General features: G+C 35.1%; 3 protein-coding genes across 3 annotated transcripts; 1 reads left to right on the top strand and 2 right to left on the bottom strand.

Moving 5' to 3' along the window:
* Positions 1-1,403: 1,403 nt before the first annotated feature.
* Positions 1,404-3,518, bottom strand: LOC108471272 (probable WRKY transcription factor 17). The gene is made up of 3 exons (XM_017772909.2): positions 2,457-3,518; positions 1,891-2,016; positions 1,404-1,780 (listed from the first exon to the last, which is right to left on the bottom strand). The coding sequence occupies exons 1-3, from the start codon at positions 3,143-3,145 to the stop codon at positions 1,603-1,605; spliced, it is 993 nt and encodes a 330-aa protein (XP_017628398.1). The 5' UTR covers positions 3,146-3,518; the 3' UTR covers positions 1,404-1,602.
* A 1,855-nt stretch (positions 3,519-5,373) lies between these two features.
* On the top strand, positions 5,374-16,689 carry LOC108473371 (trans-Golgi network-localized SYP41-interacting protein 1-like). Its single transcript, XM_053028255.1, has 11 exons — positions 5,374-5,724; positions 6,071-6,202; positions 6,632-7,207; positions 7,361-11,284; positions 11,696-13,258; positions 13,529-14,417; positions 14,509-15,191; positions 15,645-15,786; positions 15,912-15,993; positions 16,122-16,236; positions 16,366-16,689. Exons 2-10 carry the CDS (start codon positions 6,152-6,154, stop codon positions 16,222-16,224), a joined length of 8,013 nt encoding a protein of 2,670 aa, XP_052884215.1. The 5' UTR covers positions 5,374-5,724; positions 6,071-6,151; the 3' UTR covers positions 16,225-16,236; positions 16,366-16,689.
* A 400-nt stretch (positions 16,690-17,089) lies between these two features.
* Positions 17,090-21,532, bottom strand: LOC108473373 (cytochrome P450 714A1-like). The gene is made up of 5 exons (XM_017774890.2): positions 21,031-21,532; positions 18,562-18,788; positions 18,196-18,446; positions 17,723-18,092; positions 17,090-17,638 (listed from the first exon to the last, which is right to left on the bottom strand). The coding sequence occupies exons 1-5, from the start codon at positions 21,326-21,328 to the stop codon at positions 17,213-17,215; spliced, it is 1,572 nt and encodes a 523-aa protein (XP_017630379.1). The 5' UTR covers positions 21,329-21,532; the 3' UTR covers positions 17,090-17,212.
* Positions 21,533-25,230: the final 3,698 nt, after the last annotated feature.

Here is a 25,230-nt window from a genome sequence, read left to right as displayed (position 1 = left end):
CTGTTTCCACTTAGTCCGCCAAAAAAAAAAAAAAGCCTTATAGTTTGCACATCACAGCAGAAAATAATATAATGGTTATAGTTTCTCTATCGAAATTTGTTATCAAAATGTTAACGGTATCCTTTTGAACTATACAATTTGTCACTGATTGACCAATATCGTCGACCACAGATTGTGAGTTGAAACATATGATCGTGTCGCTTAAACAGTGATCATATAAATGGTTTTGAAATGGATCGATTATTATATATAAATTTCATAAGTTCGAAACCGGCCCATGAATATTATTCTCCCACGGCCATGGCTGCAGCTGGCTTTCTTGTTGATTTTGGCTACAAAATAGTTTTTGTAGCTTGGGCATAAATTAAAAATAATTAAATCCTAAAGAAATAAACAATGCCTGAAAGGATAAGATTTTCTCCTTTATTATTTCTTACTAGAACATGGAGATCAGGCCGCTGGAAAAATGCAAAGCCATGAGCAACCCCTATCGAGATCTTCACCACCGCACCTCCGAGTATTCCATCTCGCTCACAGGGGTAGGAGAAAAGCCACCGAAGGTAGAAGGAGGAAGCATCAAACAGCCAAAAGACTGGCCGCTCGAATAAAAAGCAAAGATTGGTGGTGGCTCTTTTGGAGACAACAGGCTGCTGCCCTATACAACATTGCGGGAATTAAGTCCCCGTTGAATTTAGTGCTTGCCTTGCCAAACTGCAATTGTGTCTCCTTTCTAACTTTATGGTCCTATGAAAAGAGGCACATTCGTAAAGTCATCCAACAGACTGCCCTTCATGCACGCACATTTGAATATTCCATTACTTACCATTAACTTCTGAAAGAAACAATACAATATTAATTTCAAGTGGCCTGATATTTCCTTTTATTATCTTCTTTACATAGATTTTGCAAGTGCTGTTCATTGTCCCTAGTTTCGGTGTTTATGCTTTCATCATCGGTCATGCTCATATGATGTGAGATTGTTGTGACGTATTCAAACTAGAAGAGAGGTTGAGAGAAATGCTATAGTTCTCCAAAACTTGAGAGCCACACTTTCCTCCCTAGCCGTGGCGCTAACTAAACTGAACCCGCCTGCCTCACCAACCACCTATATGTAACACAATAATTGCTAAAAAGCTAAAATGGAAGAAGGCCATACAATTAAGCTTCACACTTCGAGGATCAAATCTATTATGAGAAAAACCACTAATACCACTTTCATTGACATACTCACATGTCATGTCCTTTGCCATTAAGGGAGTGGCTCAGCTAACCTATATTTTATACCCCACTCCCAATCTTCCGTTACCATCTCATATTCACTCGCACATAACCTCATTTCATCACCAATGTTGAAATTAAACAAACACACAATGGCGCAATTGTCATTCAACAAGAATAAGCGATTTAATCAATTTCTAATTTCATTTTAAGGAATAAAGAATAAAACGCACATGGCGCAATTTCAACTAGACTATTTTTTCGTTTGGGAGACAAACCATAACAAATTTGCGTACAGCCCCCTCAACTACAAAGTATTACAAAAGTCTACATCTTTTTATTATTATTATTTTTACTTTCTTGGTTTAAATATTTAATATGAGTTTATCTCGTCGACTCGGAAACCAATCCCTCGGCAGGAACCATGTTCTTCTCCATCGCGGGTTCAGAGTGTCGGTGCTCCCATTCGTATGTTACAATCAACATAGAGGGATCATCCGAGTCTCGCTCCACGTGTTTCCTGGCGGGGCAGCCACGGAAGGCACTGCATTTATAATATCCCCTGAAAAAGTCATCACAAAACTCAAAATCAGAAGGAATCCTAGAAATGCCGTGTCACCCGATTTATAATCTAGTGATAACAAGTTGAAGATTGAAGACTACAGTAGTTACCGTGGGTATGGCGAGCCTTTGATCGGCTTTTGCCCGTATTTCCTCCAAGAATATTCGTCAGCTGGAATATCGGCGATCTTCGAACTGATGGCCGGAACTCTGATTACTTTCTTCACCCTATTTTTCCTGAAATATTGAAGAACACATGGACTTAACAATTGTTACAAAATGTTACTAATAAATAATTATTCATGATACAGTGATGTGAAATGTGAATAGTATTTTGGATTTCCTATCACTCATTTAAAGCGCTATGGTGAGTCGTGTACAGAGGTTTCAAAACAACCTAATAAGACAGAAAAGTCTTCTATAAATAATATATTTACCAAAATTTGAAATTTTGATGCTGGTCAACGCCCACCAACGTTGAACAAAAACTCCCGAAAATTGAGAGGAGTCCAGCTCTACGCCTCTACCCAGACGTTTTAGTCCCCACTCGGTTTAATGACTCGCAAAATCGATTGAATTATTCAACTTTCTTACGCTATCCAATAAAGTCAAAAGCTAAAGTTGACTAATAAAGTACGCCATGTAGATTAAAATAACTAGAAAAATGGAAGTATCACCTTCGCTTTGAGCAATGGCACTTGCCGTTGCCGGATCCGGAGATGGTATCGGAGTGGTTATGTTCGTGGCACCTCTTCTTGTATGGAGCGGAGGATAGCGCTGGTTTTTCCGCGGAAGCGGCTGGTTCCAGAGTCAAAAATAGAGAGGACGCTTTCTTCCCGTTTGAAACGCTGCCATCCCCGGTGATGGCAGAAGACATAAAAGAAGAGTTCGAAGAAATGCTGAAACTGTCTTTCGTAAACTCTAACTCAGTACTTCGAGTGGTGGAGTTAAAACAGTTAGGTTTTGTAAAGTCGAGAGTCAAACACGGTGCTTGCGATTGAACGAAACTAATCGGATCTGAAACCGTTGGTGGATTTCTGGTCACCGGTGTTGCAATAGGAACCGAATATAGAGTGAGATCCTTGTGTGAATCAGGAATAGTGAGTGAAGCAGAGGATGTTGATGGGGAAGATGACGAGTGAATCGGTCCGCGTCTGAACCTGGCGTGCCCGGTTCGATCGAGTAGTTTGATGACCTTTTTGAACTTAGAGACGGTAAGGCCGGCGACGTCGGTGCACTCGACGTGGTTTGACTGGTGAGAAAGGAGGCGGATCAGGTGCTCCATGCTCTTCAAGCCTTGTGCTGCAACCTCTTGTATGGTCATCTGATCATCCACCTTTGGATATCTCATCAGATCCACCGACATTCTTAGAAAACAACGACAATTAATAGGGAATGAAGCGCGCAGGCAATATAGCTTGGGAGCTCAACAAGTCATTGAAGAAGAAGGGGGAGGTGGAAGTGCAAGGGGACATGATATACAGGAACACAGATTCATGGGAATCAAAGTGTAGTTTTGATCTGACGGCTAAGATTGTTTTGAATATTTCTGGTAGGTGGTGGGGCCTACCTCAGAGATAATATAGAAAGTAATCGCTGTTCAAAGATATGAATTTTCAATTTTCTAGAGTTTTTCCTTTTAATGACGTTTATTATTTTGTTGTGAGCGAGCATTATGTATGGATTAAAATGAATTATTATTATTTTCTGGGATGGAGACAATAAAAAATTATACGCATTTATTTATTTATTTTAGATAAACAAAAATGAAATTAAAAATCAAACTGCAGCATACGTGAATCCAATAATAAGGAAAAACCACCAAGTTCGATCCCCTTTTTTTTTCCATGACTGAATTTTTTTCTTCAACTGGAATTTCAACTAGGCTCAGTCAGTTTATTGAAATCTTCAATGGCAGTATATATTGAAATATTCTTCGGTATAGCGTTAGGTTTGTAAGTTATTTGAATGTGGAAATGTTAATTTAGGATAATTAGTAGCAGGAAGGATTTTAAGATTGATATATTACGTTGACTGGAATTATTAGTTTGCAGGATATCTTTCTTCCGGAATATTCAATCCTATCGATTAGAATAACGTACTCGAATCTAATTAGTCTCCGATAAACTTTAATTATGTCTTTTGAGTTTCGTATTTCTGTTAATGCTTTTATAATAAAGAATAAAATTGAATCAAGTTTTAAGTTTATCTAACGTGGAGGTTATGATAAGGTGATAGTTCAATCGTAGTTTGAAAGTTGTAAAAGTTTTATAAGAAAGTGTTTCTAATATATTGAACTCGGCCTTAATTAGAAGGATACAACGAATTTTATCTTAACAAGGTCAGTGACTCTTGCGCTATATTTTTAAAGAGCATAATTAGGTTGCAGATTGCTTAGCTAAGTTTGCTCTGAAAAATAAAAAAAAAACTTACAAATTTTTTACTCACTCCAAAGAGATTTTAACTCTTATTTAACGGCGAAGGCAGAAAATTTTTTTAGGGGGGGTTGGATAAAATTTTAATTTTTTATAATTTATATTTTTATAATTTATAAATGATTAAATTGAATTTTTATAATTTTAAAAGGGGCCAATGTCTAATTTTACCTTTACTAATTTAAAATTTTTAAAAATTTTCAAGAGTCTAAAATGAAAATTTTCATTTTAGGGGGGCGGCCCATGCCAGCCCCTGGCTATGTCCCTGCTCTTATTGATTCAAATAAGTCAGAAAATTTTTTTACCTTTTAAAATAACTCTACGTAGATAGGTGATTGTTCTATTAAAAAAACTAAAACTAAAAATAAAATTAAACCATACCCTTGACTTTGATATTTTGTTTATAATAAGGATTAGTTATAAGAGCAAAATTTAAAATTGTATTGATTAAATTTTTAATTTTAACTTAAATAGTTTAATATATCCGATTATCTATTTAATTAATGAAATGTTAAAAATTCTGAAAAATAAAGAAAAATTAGGAAAACTAGAAAATAGATATATAAATGAAATTTACACATTTATATAACAACAATGCGATAAACATCAATTAACAAAATTAACAACTTTTAAGATATACCGAAAGTCCAATACTGACCAAAATTAATGTAATTATAAAACATTAAAACATTCAATCTTCTAGGTTTTTCTTTCCGAGTGTAGGTGGTATAATGCCCGACTAGTTTTAGGGCTACTTTAATTTCTTATTGTAAGTTTTCCAAATTTTTTTTCGGTTTAGGTTAAGAAAAAATTCGCCCAAAATATAAAAATTGATTCAACTATTTTTTCTTAGTTCATTTAGTTTATAATACAATTGTTCTTTTAACAATTTTATTATAAATTCTGATAATATCTATTCTTTTTGACACAATAACTAAAACTATTCATAGGCATTCCTCAACCAATAAATAGGAGGATAATGAGTTTTAGTGAACTTAAACTCACGTATTCTTAGATTAGTAATAATAGCTATGTCAATTGATAACATAATTATTAATTTTAGTTTTTTTAATAAGTTTATTTTTGGTCAAACAGAATCGGGCTTTCTATCTAACGATCATTAGAACATCATGAGCCGAAGTTGCAATCCTCTAATCGGCCTTCAGCCTTCACATTTGGGTTCAAAGCTCTTTTCGAGGCGGACGCGTACAAGGTCACAAAACTTAGCCCAAACTTGTTGTGGGTTTCTTTTCACACTAACCCAATCCCAATCCAGACATAAACGTTGCAATGCGGCAAGCAGCGATAGTTTGCGGAATTAGACATTTCACCTGCACACACAGGATTCAGAAGTTTGCTTTAGATCTAAGTGAAAGGGGGAAAAAAACGAACACAAATTACAGGCAAGCGCTTAAGCTTGGCTAACTCCGAAATCAGAAGCAAATTTTGGCGCAAAAAGCAGAACCTCATTTACGGCGCCGGGTTATCGACTAGATCGAGGCAATTCCAGGTATTCAAGTTATATATATATTGTTGTCAATCAAATTTGCCTTCTTGTGATTTCCTGGTTCAGGATTGGAGTATTTGGCTGTAATTTATTTATTTATTTAAATTTTGGGATTGGGGAATTTGTTTTATTTTCGGCTGTTCGAAAAATGTTAGAAAAAAAAGAGAAGCAAATTAAGTATTCATCTTGTACAATTTTCCCTTTAAAATGACACGCATATACTTATTTTCGGAATCTTCAGCTAACATGGTCCAACACTGCAGCTAATGGCGGCTTCTTTGTTTATCTAAATTGATAATAATTTTTTTCACTTTGCTAATTCGAGTTTGTTTGTCGTGGGCACATTTAGGAGGGAGATCGTGATGGTGATTGAGAATTGGTTTTGATTGCTGGAGCCGTCAGAGTGGGAAGCGAACACGGAGCGGATCAGATGGACAAGAACAAGAGCCGTACTGATATGCTTGCTGCCGGACGTCAAAAGGTTTCCGTTATATTTGCTTTTTCATCTTTGATTTTGGGCTGTTCTCTCTTATTTTTCCAAGTACTTTGGCTGTCCGGATATACTTTATTCTTTTCAACCATGATTTTTTTCTTTGAGGGCAGAAATTCCCTAGTTCACCATCATGGTAGTACTGCTTTTGATTTGTTTCCACTCTCGCAACCGATTTCTAGTGTTTTATCAACTGATATTTAGTTGTTATTATTATTATTTGGTAAAGAAAAGAGCTGAAGAAAATCAAAATCTGTCTCAGATGTTCTGAACCTTAAATAGAATTCAAAGTTTAGGTGTTTTAATTTCCTTTTTTTACTTAGTATAACCTTTTTGTTTCTATCTTATGAGATGCAACTTTTTTTCCTTTTTTAAGCTGTTAGGATTGGTTAGAGTTTACTTTTATGTCATCTCTTTCAGCTTCAACAATTTCGCCAGAAGAAGGATGGTAAAGGAAGTAGCAGTCGAGGAAAGTCTTCCAAAAAGTCGAACAAATCTGATGCTGATGCAGCATCTTCAGTTGGCAAACCAACAGTCTCATCACAGGTCTCCAAAGGGGAAACTGTAGCTGTTGACTTGACAGTGTCACAGTTTATGGAGAGTTCATTCCCTTCTGGGCTTGATACTACTGTTGTTTCTTCATTGGAACCTTCTGTATCTCTGACAGGCAATGTCGAGACTGTAGTAGCCCATAATGCTGGAGTACCTGTTGAGGTTGATTCTTCAGTCTCTAACGGAGGGGAAGGTACACAGTGTGTTGATAGTATGGTCAGCACAGAAATACATTCCTCAACTGCAGATATCCCAGTTTCTGAAGGGGAAACAGAACATATTATTGTGCCACAACCTTCTACTTCAGTTGATACCGTAGAAGGGACAGTGGTTAAACTCAATTTGGTAGATTCCAACGAGGGAACTGGGCGGAATCCACTTTTTACACCAGATGATTTTCCTGATACGTCCCTGTCTCAAGCAAGGGGAGATCAGGTAACAGATGTAGGTTGTGCTTTTCTTTTCTTGGCACATAGTTTTTAATTTCTTCTCTAATGCTTTTTGTTAGGGGATTGAATTGGGCAAATTTGGGATGAGTTATGTGTGGTTTTGATGTATAATTATGTTCTCATTTGTTGCTGGGTAGGGGCAATGCAGGAAGCTGATGGTTTGCGGTTGAACCAATTCGATAGGGGTGGTGAAACAGAGTTCGAAATTGATGGCAAACTTCCTTTGTCTGAGCATGGTGAATGCAATAAATCTCCTGAAGGGGAAACTTCAGAAGTAACTGGCTTGCAGGGGCCATCTAGTGAGGCCAAGCAGGCTATCAGTAGAGATGATGCATCTGTATCTATTGGGGCAGCCAGCAGTTCCCAACCAGAGAAAAGTTTTGCTGCTAGTTACCAGTTGACAAATAAACTTGCTGAAGAAGCAATACCTTGTTCACATGTTGATGAAAAGCAAGCAATGGGCTCTCCATTTGGTGATTACGGTGATGACAAGACTTTGGAAGAACAGCAGCAATGTTTACCCAAGGGCTCCTTTGTGTCTCAGGATGGAAGTCATGAAAGATCTCATCTGACAAAGTTCACAGGTTTGCCAGATCCAGTTCTGTCTCTTGTCAGAGATGGTTCTCCTGTCAGACTCTCTCAGCTAGCAGAGATGATAAGAAGTCTAGATGAAGATGAATATAGGCATCTGCTAAACTTGCAAGCAATAGTATCTATTGCAGATGTTGCAACTTATGGTTTAGCGCTATCTTATCAGTCAGATTTATTTGAGAAAGTAAAAGAGGAGTTGTATCTCACAAGTTCTACGAAAGATATATTTTACTTGCAACTTGCTGAGCAGTCTGATCTGCATATGCAATCTGATCACCATTGTCAGCAGCTTATTGATGAGATATCTGTTCTTCGCTTTTCCGTCAACGGGGTTCTTGAGAAGAATGCATGCCTTGTAGAAGAGCTAGCACAATGCAGGTCTGAACTCCAGGTTTTTGCTAGTGAGAGGGAGGAACTGCAAAGCCAATATAATGCACTTGTGGATCAGAACATGTCCTTTCATGAGAATGAGAAGCTACTGAAAGAATTAGCTGACTGCAGAGCCATGATTGCAGCTTTACAGGTGGAACATTCTGATATAAGCAAGAGTCTTGCTACGATGACGGAAGAGAGAATGAAGCTTGAAGAAGAAAAGGAGTTGCTTGCACTCGGGAAAGAGAAAACAGCTATTGACTTGGAAGAATATAAGGATTTGCTGGCTGCTTTACAAGTTGAAAAGTCGAACTTGAATGGGAACCTTGCTTTAGTTACAGAGGAGAGAAAGAAGCTTAATGAGGAAAAGGAGTATTTTGTCCATGAGAACAAGAGACTTGCTTCTGAGCTGCTTGTTCTTCAAGAGCAGTTTGCTACAAAACATGGGCAACACATACAACTTGAGGCTGAATTAAAAGAAGTAACAGTACGACTGGAGAAGCTAATAGAGGAAAATAATTTTCTCAATGCCAGTCTGGACGTGCATAAGGCCAAGATAGCTGAAAGCGAGAGTAGGGAAACCCACAATGTTAAAGCTGGGAGTCAAGTAAAAAATTTGGATGCAGTTAGTGGGGTCCATGAAAATGCTACTGAACAAGAACATTCCTGCCAAATCCCTTGGAAGCGAGATCCTGACTTATCCACCGTGGTATTGGAGAAAGCCTTGCCTGATGATTTTGGTGGGCTGTCACTTGCATTGCATGAGCAGGAAATCTTTGATGAATCTTCTGGTTTTCTAGTCTTGAAGGAACACTTGAAGGAGGCTGAAAGAATATTGCAAAACCTTGGAATGGCAATTGAACAGATACACTCCCATTCAGTGTCATTACAACAGTCCAGCAGTAAACCGGTTGTGCCAGGAGTATCAAAACTAATTCAAGCCTTTGAGTCAAGAGTGCCTCATGATGAACCTAAGGTTGAGGAAAGAGGTTTGACTGAATGTCAATCACTGGGAGACCTGCTTGATTCAACTAAAGAGATAACGGAAGATCTAAGAGCAGTGCTTAAGCTATTGGTTCAGGATGCTGATAATGCCAGTTCCTTATACAGAGGAGAGAAGAATTGTAGAAAATCTGCTAATTTGACATTCGGAGAGCTCATGGTTCTACATGAATCTTTGAAGGAATACAGTAATAGTCTTGAAGCAACCAACATTGAGCTGGCGGTTCTGTATGAAGCTATTAAGCAACATTCACTTTTAGTTGAAGCTAAGAACAAGGAATTTGAGGTTCTTTATGAAGCTCTAAAGCAGCAAGAAAGTATATGTAGTTCAGAAAATGCTGAGCTTTGCCAGAAATTGAGCTATTATCAGTTGAGACTTACTGAAATGCAGGGTCACTTTTCGGATTTACAGAAAAGGTCAGATGAGATGGCTTCTGATTTATATAAACAGTTAGAAAGTTGGCAGGAGGAGGCAGCTGAGAGGGCATTGACTGTTGAACTAGAATGGAAATCTAAGCTCACTCGGATTGTTGAGACAGTCAGGATGCTTGATGGATACGTTGGGAGGCTTTCCAACTCCAGCTTCTCGAATAACAGCAATGATGTTTTGGATACAAGTAGCCAGGTCACAACATCTGTTACTTCTGCCATTAATACAATCCAAGATCTGCAAGAGAAACTAGAAGCTGCTAATGCAGGTCATGATGCGATTTCTAGTTCATACAAAGAAGTGGATGAGAAGTATAATGATTTACTCAGGATGAATGAAGTTATGACACAGATACTACAGGAGATGTACAATGGCCTGAAGAAACTTTTAATAGATTCGTGTGCATTGGTGGGTGAGGCTGAGATGAATCCAAAAGTTGAGAAGCTTCCAGATCTCTTAGATTATAGCAAGTATACAATCTTCATTGAACAACTGGAGAATGTTTTGGGTGAAAGGCTACATCTCCAGTCTGTTAATGATCAACTTAATTCAGAATTGGTGAATAGGACAAGAGACTTTGAGGAAATGAGCAGGGAATGCCTTAATTCAAATGCCATTCGAAAGCTTATAGAACATGTTGAGAATGTTGTAGAACTGGAAGACTACGAAACTGACTCAGATAAAACACCTGGTTCCCGTCTTGAATTGTTAGTTTATTTGCTTGTTAAGAAATACAAAGAAATTGTTGAGCTGGCGAGTGATTGTAGAAAGGAGTTTGGTTCTAAGGTGATCGAATTGACAGAATTAGAGGAAAAGATGCATCAGTTAGATGCATTGAGGCTTCAGCAGGAGCTGGAAATCCATACTCTGAAAGAAAGTCTGCGCCAGGAAGAGGAAGCCCTTGTGACTGCACATTCTGAGTTACAGGAGAAAAAAGGTGAACTTGAACTGTCAGAGCAGCGAGTGTCTTCAGTTAGGGAGAAGCTTAGCATAGCTGTGGCAAAGGGGAAAGGTTTGGTAGTGCAGCGTGATGGTCTTAAGCAGTCACTTGCAGAGACATCTGCTGAACTTGAGAGATGCTCTCAGGAATTACAAGCAAAAGATGCCCGACTTCAGGAATTAGAAATAAAACTGAAGACTTACTCAGAGGCAGGTGAGCGTGTGGAAGCTCTGGAATCTGAACTTTCATACATTCGCAACTCAGCTACTGCTTTAAGAGAATCATTTCTTCTCAAAGACTCCGTACTGCAGAGAATTGAAGAGATTTTAGAAGAACTAGATCTGCCTGAGCATTTCCATTCTAGAGATATTATTGAAAAGGTTGATTGGTTAGTAAAGTCCACCACTGGTAATTCTTTGCCTCCCACTGACTGGGATCAGAAAAGTTCAATTGGAGGTTTACACTCTGATGCAGGTTTTGTTCCTGTAGATACCTGGAAAGAAGATCCGCAACAAGGCTCAACTTTAGGGGAGGACTTGAGAAGAAAATATGAGGACCTTCAGGGTAAGTTTTATAGGTTGGCAGAACGAAATGAAATGCTGGAACAATCCTTAATGGAAAGGAACCACTTGTTGCAAAAATGGGAGGAGCTTTTGGATGGAATCGACATGCCCTCACAAATGCAATCCATGGAACCTGAAGAAAAGATTGAATGGTTAGGAAGGGCGTTTACAGAGGCTAATCATGAAAGAAATTCTTTGCAGAAGAAGATTGATAATCTTGAAAATTATTATAGGTCAGTAGCTGCTGAGTTGGAGGGGTCAGAAAAGAGAGTAGCTGATCTTGAGGCAGATCTTCAATCGGTTACGCTTGAGAGGGATCAACTTTCTGAAAAATTGGAGACTATGACTTCTAATCATCATAATCTTTCGGCGAAGGCAGCTCAATTTGAAGTTGAGAATAAAAACCTTCAGGGCAAGATTTATAGTTTGGTAGAACGAAATGAATTGTTGGAACAATCCTTAATGGAAAGGAGCCACTTGGTGCAAAAATGGGAGGAACTTTTGGATGGAATCGACATGCCTTCACAAATGCAATCCATGGAACCTGAAGAAAAGATTGAATGGTTAGGGAGGGCGATTACAGAGGCTAATCATGAAAGAAATTCTTTGCAGAAGAAGATTGATAATCTTGAAAATTATTATGGGTCACTAGCTGCTGATTTGGAGGAGTCAGAAAAGAGAGTAGCTGATCTTGAGGCAGACCTTCAATCAGTTACACTTGAGAGGGATCAACTTTCTGAAAAATTGGAGACTATGACTTCTAATCATCATAACTTTTTGGCAAAGGCAGCTCATTTTGAAGTTGAGAATGAAAACCTTCAGATTAGAGTCAGTGGTTTGCAGGAAGAATTGGTTAAGAGGATGGAGGAGGAGGAACATCTTCTTAGGATGGATGGTGAAATAAGGAGATTGCAGCACTTGATTTCTGATGTGTTACTGGACGCTGATGCAAAAGATTTGGTTTCAGGTGGTAGTAGTACTGCATGCTTGGAAAGATTATTGAATAAGCTTATAGAGAATTACACTAATCTCAAGTCCATGAATCCTGACCTGGTGGATGTTGAAATGGACCAGCCCAAGATAGGCGATGCAAGCCTTGATGAAGCTAGAAGCAGAGATGCACTTACTACTGAGGAGGATGTAGCTTCTTTAAAGAAAAAGCTGGAGGCAATGCTGCTTGACTTGATGCAGGTGAAGGATGAAAGAGATGAAATCTTTGGAAAGCATCAATCTTTGCTTCATGAAGTTCAAGCACTTGAAAGGAAAAGGGAAGAGTTGCAAGAGCTCCTTAATCAAGAAGAGCAGAAATCAGCTTCTCTGAGGGAAAAGTTAAATCTTGCCGTTAGAAAAGGGAAATCTTTGGTGCAGCAACGTGACAGCCTGAAGAAAACCACTGAAGATATGAATGCTGAGCTGGAACGCTTGAAATCTGACCTTAGCCACCGAGAAAATGCTCTGGCTGATTATGAATTGAAGATGAGGGACTTCTCTGCTTACCGCGAAAGGGTAGAATCCTTAGAAGCTGACAGTCTGTTCTTGAGGAATCATCTGTTAGAAACTGAGCGCATGTTGGAGGAGAAAGGGCTTTTATTGAGCAGGATATTAAATGCAATAGCTGACATTGATGTTGGTAATGAAATTAACATCTCTGATCCGGTAGAGAAGTTGGAACAAATTGAGAAAGTTTGCCATGATTTGCATGCAGCTGCAGCTTCTTTGGAACAAGAGTCACGGAAGTCAAAGACTGCTGCAGAGCTACTGCTTGCAGAGTTGAATGAAGTGCAAGAGAGAAATGATGGTCTTCAGGAAGATCTAGCGAAACTTGCTAGTGAACTTACAGAAGTTGTGAAAGAAAGGGATGTGGCAGAGGCTGCAAAAGTTGAAGTTCTCTCACGTCTTGAGAAGTTGTCTGCAGTTCACTCTGAAGAAAAAAGGAAACAAAATTCCGAATTAGTCATGTTACAATCTAGTTTAGACGCATTGAGAAATGGTGTCAATAATGTTCAGGGTTTGGCATCTAATATTTTCTCAAAGGACTTGGAATTTCTGCAAAATTTGGAGGTTATCGTTAAGTTATGCTTGGAAGGGGGTGATGCCGAAGATATGTCTGGCTGGCCATACAGTACCTCCAGCAATTTAGAGGACAAGGTAACATATGGGTTGTCTTTCCTTTGTGCATTTAGTTTGGGATATTCCTTTTTCAGGAAATCTAAGGGTTTGCCTGTCTTGTTTCTTTTGTATTTTTCTTCTCCAACCAGTTATTGGTTAATATGTCTTCCTTCTCCTTGAGTAGCATGCGTGCCAATTATATTGAACAAAAACCTTTTGATTGACCCAAAAAGTTGACACCTTCCTTGTCTCATTGGGTATTTCATGAATGTATTGTTAATTATAGTTGTTTTTTGGTTTCCTCTTCAGGAGAACATTCACTTCATCGAAACTTGGCCGGTTGCCAATATGCAGGACCCTATGGATGACAAATCAATAGTTGAAGTTTGTGGTTTACTCTGGCATCACCTGCAAGATTTGAGAACTGAAATTGCTGCACTGAAAGAAAAGTTGATTGTGCAGTCAAAATCATTACAAGAAAAAGGTCTTGGGATATGGAATGTATTGGAGATCCTGCATAGAGAAAAAAAATCTCAGAAAGAGTCATTTGAAGCTATGAGGAGAAACATTATGCATTTAGAATCAGTTGGGGAAGAGAGAGACATGGAGATTCTTGTGTTGAGAAGAAACATTGCCTTCCTTTACGAAGCATGTGCTAATTCAGTCTTGGAAATTGAGAACCAGAAAGCTGAGCTGTTAGGAAATAATTTAGGTACTGCAGATCTGGGGACTAAAATGAAGCCTGTAATATTCGCTGATGGAGTACATTCTCTCAGTGGACAAAATATTGTTTCTGCTGAGGAAAATATCAAGACTATGGCAGATAAGCTTTTTTCAACAGTGAAAGATTTCCTGCGCATGAAAGCTGAAATTAACGAAGGAAGTCAGAGGGAAATGAGAATTACCATAGCAAATTTGCAGAAAGAGCTTCAGGAGAAGGATATCCAGAAAGATAGGATATGCATGGAGCTTGTTAGTCAAATCAAGTTAGCTGAAGCTTCTGCCACGAATTACTCACGAGATCTTCAATCATCAAAGACCAGGGTGTATGATTTGGAGAAAGAACTGGAAGTAATGAGAGAAGAACAGACTTCATTGCAGCAGAGAGTAAAAGAACTGGAGAATGTGCAAACCAACACAGTGGAATTGCAGGATAGAGTCAAATCACTGGCAGATGTATTATCATCCAAGGACCAAGGCATGTGTCCTTGTTTGAATCCTACTTTTTATTTTACTTACATATTCAATCAGTTTTGAAATCCTTATTTGTGATTGCTATTCCCTGACAGAAATTGAAGCCCTTATGCAAGCACTTGATGAGGAGGAGGTCCAAATGGAAGAGTTGACAAAGAAGATTGAGGAACTAGAGAGAGTCCTGCAACAGAAGAACACAGATTTAGAGAACCTTGAAGCTTCTCGTGGAAAGGTTGTGAAAAAGCTTTCCGTCACTGTGAGCAGGTTTGATGAACTTCGTGATCTATCAGAGAGTCTTATTACCAAGGTTGAACAGCTTCAATCACAACTACAAGATCGGGATGCTGAGATTTCCTTCTTAAGACAAGAGGTCACAAGATGCACCAATGATGTTCTTGCCGCATCACAAGTAGGCAATAAAAGAGACTCAGATGAGATAAATGAATTTCTGACTTGGTTGGAATCAATTATTTCTCGTGTTGGGTTACCTGATCTGCATTTTGATACAAAGAATAGTCAGGTGCCTGAATACAAGGAAATAATACAAAGAAGGATCATTTCTATTATATCTGAACTGGAAAACCTACGGGGGGTTGCTCAAAATAGGGATGAATTGTTGCAAGCAGAACGGAGTAAAGTGGAGGAGTTGACACGCAGAGAAGAAACTCTCAAGAAGACTTTGCATGAGAAGGAGTCCCAGTTAAATTTGCTTGAAGGTGTCGGAGATGTGGGTCAGGCAGCTGGTTTGATCTCTGAAATCGTGGAGGTTGAACCTGTGGTAAGTTATTTGGTGTGTTTGCAATTTCCTTGAATGGCATGCTTTCGAACTTAGGACCTTTAGAAAACTAGTGATAAACAAGACTTTGTGATCGAGGAAACCTAATTTCTATCTCGGAATTTCCTGTTTCCTAATTTCTCTGTTTCTTTGTCAACGCTTCGCATTTTATTCTGTGAGGTAGAAGCCTTGGCTGGTTTCATCACGCAATCATAGATGCAAAATGAGTAAAAAGCTATAGAATCAAAATCCTTGTAGCAAATTTATCAGCATTTGTTAATATAGTATCTAAGATTTGCTTCTAAATTAGACTGTTACTTTTAACAAATAATGATGATTCAAAGTTGATAGGTATTTTACTCTTACCAGTTCACAAGTTAAGCTTTTGCATAATCAACAGCACAAGAAATATGTGTATATATATTGAGTAGTTTATTTTGCTGAGATTTTGTGTAGATAAACAAGCGGGCAATAGCAGGGACCTCTACAACATCCCAAGTTCGTAGTTTGCGTAAAGTCAATACTGATCAAGTTGCTATTCCTATTGATGCGGATGATGGTAACAATAGTAGGTTAGAAGATGAAGATGAAGATAAAGGTATCCTTCACTGCTTTTTGAAAAACTTAATTTGTTTATACTTATGTCTCCTTCAAGTGAAGGTAACTTTTAATTGAATGCATAAATCCTTTAATCCTTACATTTTAATTTCATTATTTCCTCAGTTCATGGTTTCAAATCACTTACCACGTCAAGAGTTGTTCCAAGGTTTACGAGACCAATAACTGATATGATAGATGGCTTATGGTAAGGATTCATCTCTGCTTTTCAGTTTGCTTTATTCTGAAATTTTGGACCGAGAGTTAATTAATTTATTTACTTGCACTCCAAAAGCAGCCATTTTATCGAGTAACTATGTTTATGTAATCTGCCAGGGTTTCTTGTGATCGGGCGCTCATGCGACAACCTGCCTTACGGCTTGGCATTATAATCTATTGGGTTTTATTGCATACGCTGTTGGGTGCTTTTGTATTTTGACAAGTCAATCTGGTCAGTGGCCTTTGTCCCGGATCTAATTACTTAATGTGGTTCAAGGATTGTGGTTAGCAAACAAGTTAAAAGATTAACCTTCCTGGTTTTCCACTATATCTGAGAGTTTATGGTCTTACTTTCGTGCAGGTTATCCATTGATTTTGTGAAGAAGTTTAGCAAGGAGCCCCAACCATGATTTTGAATTTAAATGCGTACTTGGCTCCTTAGTCCTTTTATCCATTGATTCTTTTTTTAGCTCAACCAGGTAACTTTGATTTGCAATTTTTTACTTGCCTGCACTTCTCAGGTAGCTTGGTTATGTCCAATAAGGAAAAATTCTTGTTACAAATATTTAGGACTGAGTTTTAAGGATTCTTCAGTTTGAATCAACCAAAGGTTGTAAGATGCTTAGTGTAGTTAAGAAATGTCTACAAGTTATACTACACAAACAGAAATGCTGCGTTTTAAGAAGTGTTCCATGTGCATTGTTAGCATATATTTTCATTTACAGTTTGTGCTTGTCTAACCTTATATATATATTTTCCACTGCTTGCTACTTACACATCAATCTTGCTCACCCGCATCCCTCCTTTCTGCCCCTCTGTTGGCTTAATCCTGAATCTGTATTCTAGTGCTTAATATATATCATGTGTCTGCGCTGCGCATGTATGCACGCATGAAATAAGAGAGAGAGAGAGAATGCGAGTGCATGTGTGTGTGGGGTGGTATTCAAATCCCAGATAGCCTGATTTAAAAGTTGTGTAATACACAACTATAGACTGACTAGCTGGTTCTCAGAATTACTTGCCTGTCCCATTTCTCAATCCATTAAGAAGACGAACTATCAATGTTAACCAAAAGGCATTACATGTTATGAAACAACGTACGCTTCTATTTCTTTCATGAAACATATAAAAAAATAAATTACATATATAAAAAGCTTCATTTCATAACTAATAATATTCAGGCTCAAAGCCAGTAGTGTGTGGCAGTATTAGATGTTTTGTATTTTGATATATACACCATGTTCGGGTTCAACAAGCATCCTAAAAGCAGGAGAATGGCGATAACTTGGAGATAGAGAGAACGTAAACTTGGAGACAATAAGGGATAGAAGAACCTTCAATTGAACCATCGCGAAGTTCTTACCCAAGCACAACCGAGTGCCTAAACCGAACGGAATATAGCCTTGTGCGGATTTGCAAGCTTTGGAGACGCCATTGACGAACCTATCAGGTTTGAACTCATTGGCATCTGCTCCCCATATTTCAGGATCCCTATGCAAAGTTGGAATCAGAGTCCAAATGCATACCCCTTTTGGAACCAAAATGTTCCCGATTCGAGTATCTTCTAGTGCCTCCCTTGACACGAATGCTGCTGCTGGGTACAGTCGCATGGCTTCTTGAATCACCATAGTCACCTTCATATATGGCAGCAACTTATATGTGGCAGGCAAACCAACTTACAGGAGGCAAATAAGAAAAGAAATGATGCATATATTTACCGTTTTCAATCGAGAAATAGAATCTGCATCAGGCAAGCCATTGTTGCAAACTTGAGCCACCTCTGCTTGAATACGAGATTGCCACTCTGGATACAAAGCAAGTAGCATCAAACACCAGGATGCAGTGATAGCAGTTGTTTCGTGACCAGCAAAGTATATGTTCTTGCAGTTATCAACTATAAACTTCTGCGGCGAACCCTTGCCTAGCCCTACACCCGCTTCATTCACAGCACTTTCTAATATAAGCTGCATTAAATCCTTTTGACCTGAAGATTTGTCTACGCATTCTTGCTGTCGTCGTTTCACGGTCTCCCAAATCAACAATTCCACCTCTCTTTCTAAATTGCTGACTTTCTTGTTGGGAAAAAATCTGCCAACTCAGATATATAAATGATATCTTTTACTGCATGCAAATTGAAACAATGGGTGTGCAAGTGTGCTTGTCTGTGTGTATATTTATTGAAATATTGTACCTTGAACCATTGAGGCCAAAAAGAAAGCCTTGTTTGGTAATGGTGGTTTGAATGGTCCTAAGCTTGGAGAAAATCTGTTTGCCTTTAACATAAGAGCTCCCAAAACATGCCCTTGCAATAACATCAGCTGAAACACTCCTCAAATCCTCATCCACATTAATTTCAGCTGCCAAACCACCACCTGCATCAATCATGGCTTCCCACTTTTTTAGCAATGGCACTGTCGATTCCACCATCAGCCCCACCATGCCCTTAGAGATTGACATAACATATATATAAGCATTCAGCCTTTTAGACCAATACAGTTGGTACAAATCCTGTACAGTATAATATGAAGGAAATGAATGGAAGTATAAGTGGTATTACCTTAACCTTGTCCATGAAGAACTCTGGCGCAATGATCTTCCTTTGATGGGCCCAGAATTGGCCATTGGATCTTATAACGCCATTGCCAAGCATGGGTTGGAGTGCTTTGGTCATATAAGCATCCTTGCCCAACTGCAAGGTATTCAACTGGTTCATTTCCTTCACTATTTCCAGGTCGTTCACGTATAGGTGTTGCCTCAGCCCCGTTGAATATGTGTATATCGAACCTGCGTTCACAATTCATTTCAACTTCTCTTCATTAATGACAACATCATCTTCATACATACAGTACGTATTCATACATACATACATATATGTATGTCTAATTATGTCCTAATCCCTATACTCTTCGAAATTTTAAAATTTAGTCCCTTAATATTGTTAACTAATTGCTATTAAATTTAAATATATGCTATCAATTAGACTTTAATTTTCAAATTAGACTCTTAAATAATAAAATGACACATTTGTATTTGATGGAAACCTATTAACAATGTTACCAATTGGGAATGCATTTTTAAATCAAACAGATAAAGAAACTAAATTTCTATAAATAAAAGCAAAGACTTTAATTTTCAAATTAGACTCTTAAATAATAAAATGACACATTTGTATTTGATGGAAACCTATTAACAATGTCACCAATTGGGAATGCATTTTCAAATCAAACAGATAAAGAAACTAAATTTCTATAAATAAAAGCAAAGAGACCTAATTTTGGAACTCTAAAGAGTACTCAGACTAAAAACAGAATTAAATCTACATACAGAACGGGTTTATTCTAAAATCTCAACTCTTCTAAACTACCAAAAATCTTTTCTTCTTTAACATTTCACCTAATCCCATTTTTCTATGGAAATAATGCATTTCTATGAACATTTTTTTAAGTAATTTGTACTTTAAAATGCATTTCTATGAAATTTGTGACATGTACAGATATGTTATGAACTTGGAGATTAAAAGAAATAGTATACTATATACGAGTATCATTATATTTGTGAAAATATATAGATATTGTTAATAAATAATATGAAAAATTTTAAAATATATATATATATTTTTGTATTCTACGTTGGATTATGTGAAATGCAAAAAGTCACCCTTTAAATGAATATTTATTTGAAAATTTTCTCTTAGGCAATTAGATTTAACAAAAGTTTAATATATTGAAATGAATACAATTAATCAAATAGTAACAAGTATGGTTTTCCTACGGGTTTATTTTTTGAATTAAAAATGAAATGTCATGCTTATTTTGATGAGGTTACCATTACATTAATTCCACCTAATCTATAAAATAGTTCCATAAAATAATAAGAAGTTGCATTTAACTTAGCTTCCTCTTAGTTTACTAATTAGGTTTAGATGTTACTATCACTTATGTAATATTGCTTGTTATGATACTATATGCCCAAATAATATAAAATATTTAATCTAAAATTAATAATTAAAACAATTAAAAATATTTACTCGTAAACTTCAAACTTTTAACCTAGCCACTCTCAATATTCATCCCAATAATGAACCAATGGAATATCCTAAAGATGGGAGAGCAAATTCGAAATATACCAAAAAATATTTATTCATAAATCAAGAATTAATTGTTAGGGGCGGTGGACTGTATGCTGCCACACAATCATTGGTTTTCCAGGTTATATATATAGATATATATTGTACTAGTAGTAGTACAAATTATGGTTTTAAAAAAAGCAGTATAAATTAAAATTTAATTTTGAATTAATGTAGAAGAAAGTATTTCATTTTAAGGACGCCTATAAAAAAATTTGAAGAACGACATGAAAAATAAAGAGAAATTTGCCGGCTTGAGTAATATATTGTTTATGTGATGGCGTAGTGGAAATGGGGGCCTGCTCAATGGTCAAACTCAGGACATTATTTGCCCATCATCATTCTCCCTTCTTTAATGCCCCAACCGCATCTACCTCTCTTTGCCTTCTACTTGTTTTAATAGATGTTTTTTTTTTCTTTAATTAGTATAGATATTCTTGTCTTTTATAATTTAAATGTACTAAAATATATTATTTTTTTATTTAAAAATTGAAAAGAAGCTATGAACACTTATAAGTATCATATAAGGAAAGAAGTGAATATATATATAGCATCATGAATCATCAAGAAACAGATGCAGCAGATGCTATATGTAAAGTAAGTGTTTGCGTTCACTTCAAAAACTCTTTATAAAAGATGGAAGAATACAAAAGGTGAAGACAAAAAGTCTCGTTTTTTTAGCCATCGGAAAATGGTAATTTATAAAGCGATACTTTTCGTAACAAGGCAAACCTCTTACAGCATTTGCCATAAATACGCACCCTTACAAAACAAACACTCCCAACATAAAAAGAAAAAAAAAAACCAACTGATCTATCATGCATATTGCAGAAAGCATAGAAAAATGTATTGTTTCTAGTTGTATCGTATGTAGGTAAATGAAATATGTAAGGCACTTACCATATTCTTTTCTCCAATGATCAAGATATGGGAAGAGGGTTGAAGTATAGTCATGAGCAACAATTTCAGAGTGGTTCCGTGTCTTCTTTGCCTTTAACTGGATTTGCTGCATCTCTGCTACATTTCCATACACAAAACCAGGAGGTGGTCCTTTGATGCCTTGCATGCACAGCTTTTTTCTAAGCCTTTGAGACCTCAGCCAGCTCCTGGTATAGTAATGGAAGACGTAACAAACGGCACTTGCTAGGGCTACCGAGAAAAGGGCTTTCGAGATCACCACAAGATCAAGCAACTCCATTTCTTCCTATAACTAGTAGAGGAGAGCTATACATTTATATATAATATGATAGATACATGTTACTAGCTGATGTTTATACAAGGAGAGGGAGAGAGACCAGGTGACATTAATGCGAAACAGATTAGCTTTAAGCAAGTAAACATCAACCTACAAATATTGATAGGGACTGGTGGACCAGCATTTGATGTGAAGTGTGCTCATGTAAATCATGCTCCTCGATCGATCCTTCTAATTTTGATTTGAGGGACTGGGAAATTAATTTTTACATAAAAAAGGGGTTAAATGTTAATTATAGTTAATCCCTTGCTTGCCTCCCAAGTTTTTGAAAAAAATATATATATATATATTTATATGTTGAAGGACCATTAACCCTTTGTATTTATTGACTTCTCTTTTATTTTATGGTTGACTTGTAGATTTCTTGAAGAAATGCACGCACATGCATACTTTGAAAATAAGGACCATTTAACTATGTAGGCCTCAATATCCAAGCTTCAGTGTAATACACGTTGTTATATAACAAAATTAAATAATGTTTCACACTACTCCATGTTTCAAATCCAGAAAATTGTGTTGGAAGCTTAAGTTGTTAGTTTAATTGGCTACGACTTTGTGGAACAATAATATCATTTGAGGCTAACTAAATGTTGGATTTGCTTAACCGATATATGTATCAATTACCTAGATTTTCTTTTATGTATGATAATAATATTAACAACATCTCAAATAAGGTATATATATGTCTCCATTTCATGTAATTAATTAAGGTTTAAGATTATATCAAACAAGTCGATTGTGTCTTAACTTGCTTGGTATACGCATTATTACTAATGCAGGAGGACGTGGATTTGAGTGCGTTGAAATACATTATCCTCTTATTTATGGTTTGGAATAATCAGAACTTATAATGAGATTATTCGAAAAGATTATACGGGTCTAGTGTTTTTTTTTTAAAGGTTTTGTGAATGCCTGAATTAATCTAAAATTTTAGTAGTCATAATGTTTTTCTTTTCCTTTTTTAATTTCTCCATTGATATTATTCTATATTTTCTTTTTTGGGTTTATTACCGGCTAGCCCATTGTTAATCTTCAAAACTAATTACATCAAATCAGTTTATTGTTAAAAGTAGAAACATTATTGATGCTTTCCACGTCCCACAAATCTAATTCGCAAAGTTTTTCTATTAATGATCTAAGTTGGATTTTATATAGTACTTATATTTTTATTTAGTTTTCAATATTTACATTTTTTCAATTTAAATTTTTAATTAAATTTCACTCTTAATTTTAGAAGATAAAAGAGTTAAATTATTTTTTTCTCGAAAATATTGATTAAAATATTAATTTTTTAATGATGTTGGTGTAACAACCTACATAACAATCTACGTGTATGACATACATTTATTAGCATGTGAATCTATAGAATGTCATGTGACTTTTTAATTGCCTTTTTTAATGTTACACACATATATATATATATATATATATATACTAGTTTCTTATTTTGTGTTGCATGGATTTTGTTTATAGGTATTAAATAAAATATATTATATTTATTTGTTAAAAATTATTACAATATTTTTAACGTTTTCAAAAAATATTATGATTTGAAAAAATAAAATAAAATATTAATTTTAGAATATTTATAGTTCATACTATGATGGAGATAATATTACAAGTTTTATAAGTAATTAAAATATTTATAGTAACTAATGTAGATAATATTGTTAAGTTGTTTTTGAATTGAGAATAAACTATAATAGAGCTATATGAACTAAAATAATAAATAAATAAAACAAAAGGCCTTATAAAAATAAAAATAAAATGTGGAAGGGTTAATTTTGCAAATACCCTAAGCTAATCTACTAAATATAAAATTATCCCACTTATATTTATTTTCTGCCTACTAAATTTGGTCCTACTATCTATACATGGTTTATTTTTTTCTAGTATATAATCACTTTCTTCTTGCTTTCTTCAGCCAGAAATTTGTGATTCTTTTGCTGATATTAAAATTTGCGTTTTGTGATTTATTTTGTCAGTTTTACTAAATCGTTCATTCATGTTTAAATTATTTACTTTAAAAAAATATTAATTATATTATATTATAAAATTACTGAAATATATAAATAATTAAATTTTTATTTAAAAATTTTAATTTTAAATTTTTTATTTGAATTAATGTTGAGTTAACTCGTAATATAATATAAAAATATAAATATTATGAATTTTTATTATGGTAGGGAAGGGTTAGCTCATAGTTGGTTGTACGAGCGATATTCATATATATATATATCGTGAGACAATTTGGAATAAAAAAAAGAAGAAGCTGGGTACTAGTTTTGGATCCACTAATAATGCAAGTGGGCAATTAATAATATATACTGATTCCCCAACTTGGTTTTGTTTGGAAAGGAAGAAGCATCAGAACGGTAAATAAGATATTGATTCCAGAAACTTCACTTGTTCAATATTACTTTTATTGTATATATATTAAAATTAAAGTGAGATTTTAGTTGAATTGATTAACATATTGATAATTTTTTTAATTAAGTTGGTGTTTGATTTATTCGTAACATTAATTTATTCAATGAATTAATTTAAATAAATATAGATATATTAGATTATAATAAATATATTATGTTAATGAGTGAAAATTTATGCAAAATATATTTATTAATATTTTTATAATAAACAAATGAAGTTTTGATTGTAATGTTAAAATTAATAATTTAAAATTAATATATTAGTTTCAAATCTTATTATAAGTAGATTTTATTATATAAAATCATAAACCATAAAAACATAATCTATAATAATATAATTTTATTTTATAAAAATAATGTTTTTGTTGCCATTGAATGGTGTTCGGTGATTGAAAATTTTATGCAGCCAGAAAGTAATGAAAGTTGTCATTTTTGCGGTTACAAAATTAGTGATTAAGAAATGCAACGTACACGCGGTAAAGTATTTTTTTAGATAACTGGAATCTTTAAAAAAAGAAAAAAAAAAAGAAAGGGAAAGAAAGAGCGGTTTATTTAATCTTTTAATAGTTTTTTAATAGAACACATCTGAACATGGATCCAACTTGAAGGTTTTGTTCGAAAAATAAGAAGATTTAAAAAAATATAGATTTAAAAAATAAATTTGGGTAAAAAATAGGACTTATTTTCTAAATAAGTCGAGCTTCAAATAAGTTTTTTTTAACCCAAACACGGCCTGAATTTGCAAAAAAATTTTGTTGTTGTTTCGTTATTATATTATTACTATTTTGTTATTATTTGGATATTGTATAATTCTTATTTTATTATTAATTTTACTACTATTTTAGAGATATTTACTTGTTAAGTTGTACTTATTTTATTATTATTTAAGTATAAATAATTTTTAATTTATTTTAATTTATTGAAAACATTTATTTTAATGTTATTAGTGTATTTTATGTATTATATTTTTAAAATTTATTTTATATAAAATCATAATATAAAAAAATTTAATCTGAATAAACTGAATTTGAATTTTAACATTTTTATCCAGATCGAATTTAGATAAAATTTTAAATCAATTTTTCAAACCTAAAAATAGACTTAAAATTTTATTAAAGCTTGACGCAGTCTATGATCACCTCCAATATAGAATTGCTATTGCTTTATTTTAAGGTTTTATTATTATCACTTAATATTGTAATAAGTTAATTCATCAGCAATCTAAGAATTTTAGTACAGTAGAGATAGTTAATAAAAAATTAATTATTGTGATTATAAGTAATATCTTAAGAAACTTCAAAAATTAATGCTAAAGATGCGTAACACAGTAAATAAAATAAAGGCCTTGATAGAAAGCGCAAGAAAAGAGAAAACAAAATGGTGGGAAATGAAATTAGTAAAATTGCTGGAGTAGAA

Source organism: Gossypium arboreum, chromosome 5 (genome assembly GCF_025698485.1).
Source record: "Gossypium arboreum isolate Shixiya-1 chromosome 5, ASM2569848v2, whole genome shotgun sequence".
NCBI classification, from domain to species: Eukaryota; Viridiplantae; Streptophyta; class Magnoliopsida; order Malvales; family Malvaceae; genus Gossypium; species Gossypium arboreum.
Note: the sequence above shows the minus strand (reverse complement) of the source record. Positions and strands in the feature narration are given on the sequence as shown.

What these genes read in the sequence shown, in the direction of transcription:
- LOC108473373 (XM_017774890.2), bottom strand. Translation starts at nt 21,328, where the DNA reads ATGGAGTTGCTTGATCTTGTGGTGATCTCGAAAGCCCTTTTCTCGGTA. An exon ending in TCATTGGAGAAAAGAATATG is followed by an intron (nt 18,789 to 21,030) that starts GTAAGTGCCTTA and finishes TTGTGAACGCAG; the next exon opens with GTTCGATATACACATATTCA. An exon ending in TCTTCATGGACAAGGTTAAG is followed by an intron (nt 18,447 to 18,561) that starts GTAATACCACTT and finishes TCAATCTCTAAG; the next exon opens with GGCATGGTGGGGCTGATGGT.
- LOC108473371 (XM_053028255.1), top strand. Translation starts at nt 6,152, where the DNA reads ATGGACAAGAACAAGAGCCGTACTGATATGCTTGCTGCCGGACGTCAA. An exon ending in TCGTGGAGGTTGAACCTGTG is followed by an intron (nt 15,192 to 15,644) that starts GTAAGTTATTTG and finishes GATTTTGTGTAG; the next exon opens with ATAAACAAGCGGGCAATAGC. An exon ending in GATATGATAGATGGCTTATG is followed by an intron (nt 15,994 to 16,121) that starts GTAAGGATTCAT and finishes GTAATCTGCCAG; the next exon opens with GGTTTCTTGTGATCGGGCGC.
- LOC108471272 (XM_017772909.2), bottom strand. Translation starts at nt 3,145, where the DNA reads ATGTCGGTGGATCTGATGAGATATCCAAAGGTGGATGATCAGATGACC. An exon ending in TGCCATTGCTCAAAGCGAAG is followed by an intron (nt 2,017 to 2,456) that starts GTGATACTTCCA and finishes TCAATATTTCAG; the next exon opens with GAAAAATAGGGTGAAGAAAG. An exon ending in AAAGGCTCGCCATACCCACG is followed by an intron (nt 1,781 to 1,890) that starts GTAACTACTGTA and finishes TGACTTTTTCAG; the next exon opens with GGGATATTATAAATGCAGTG.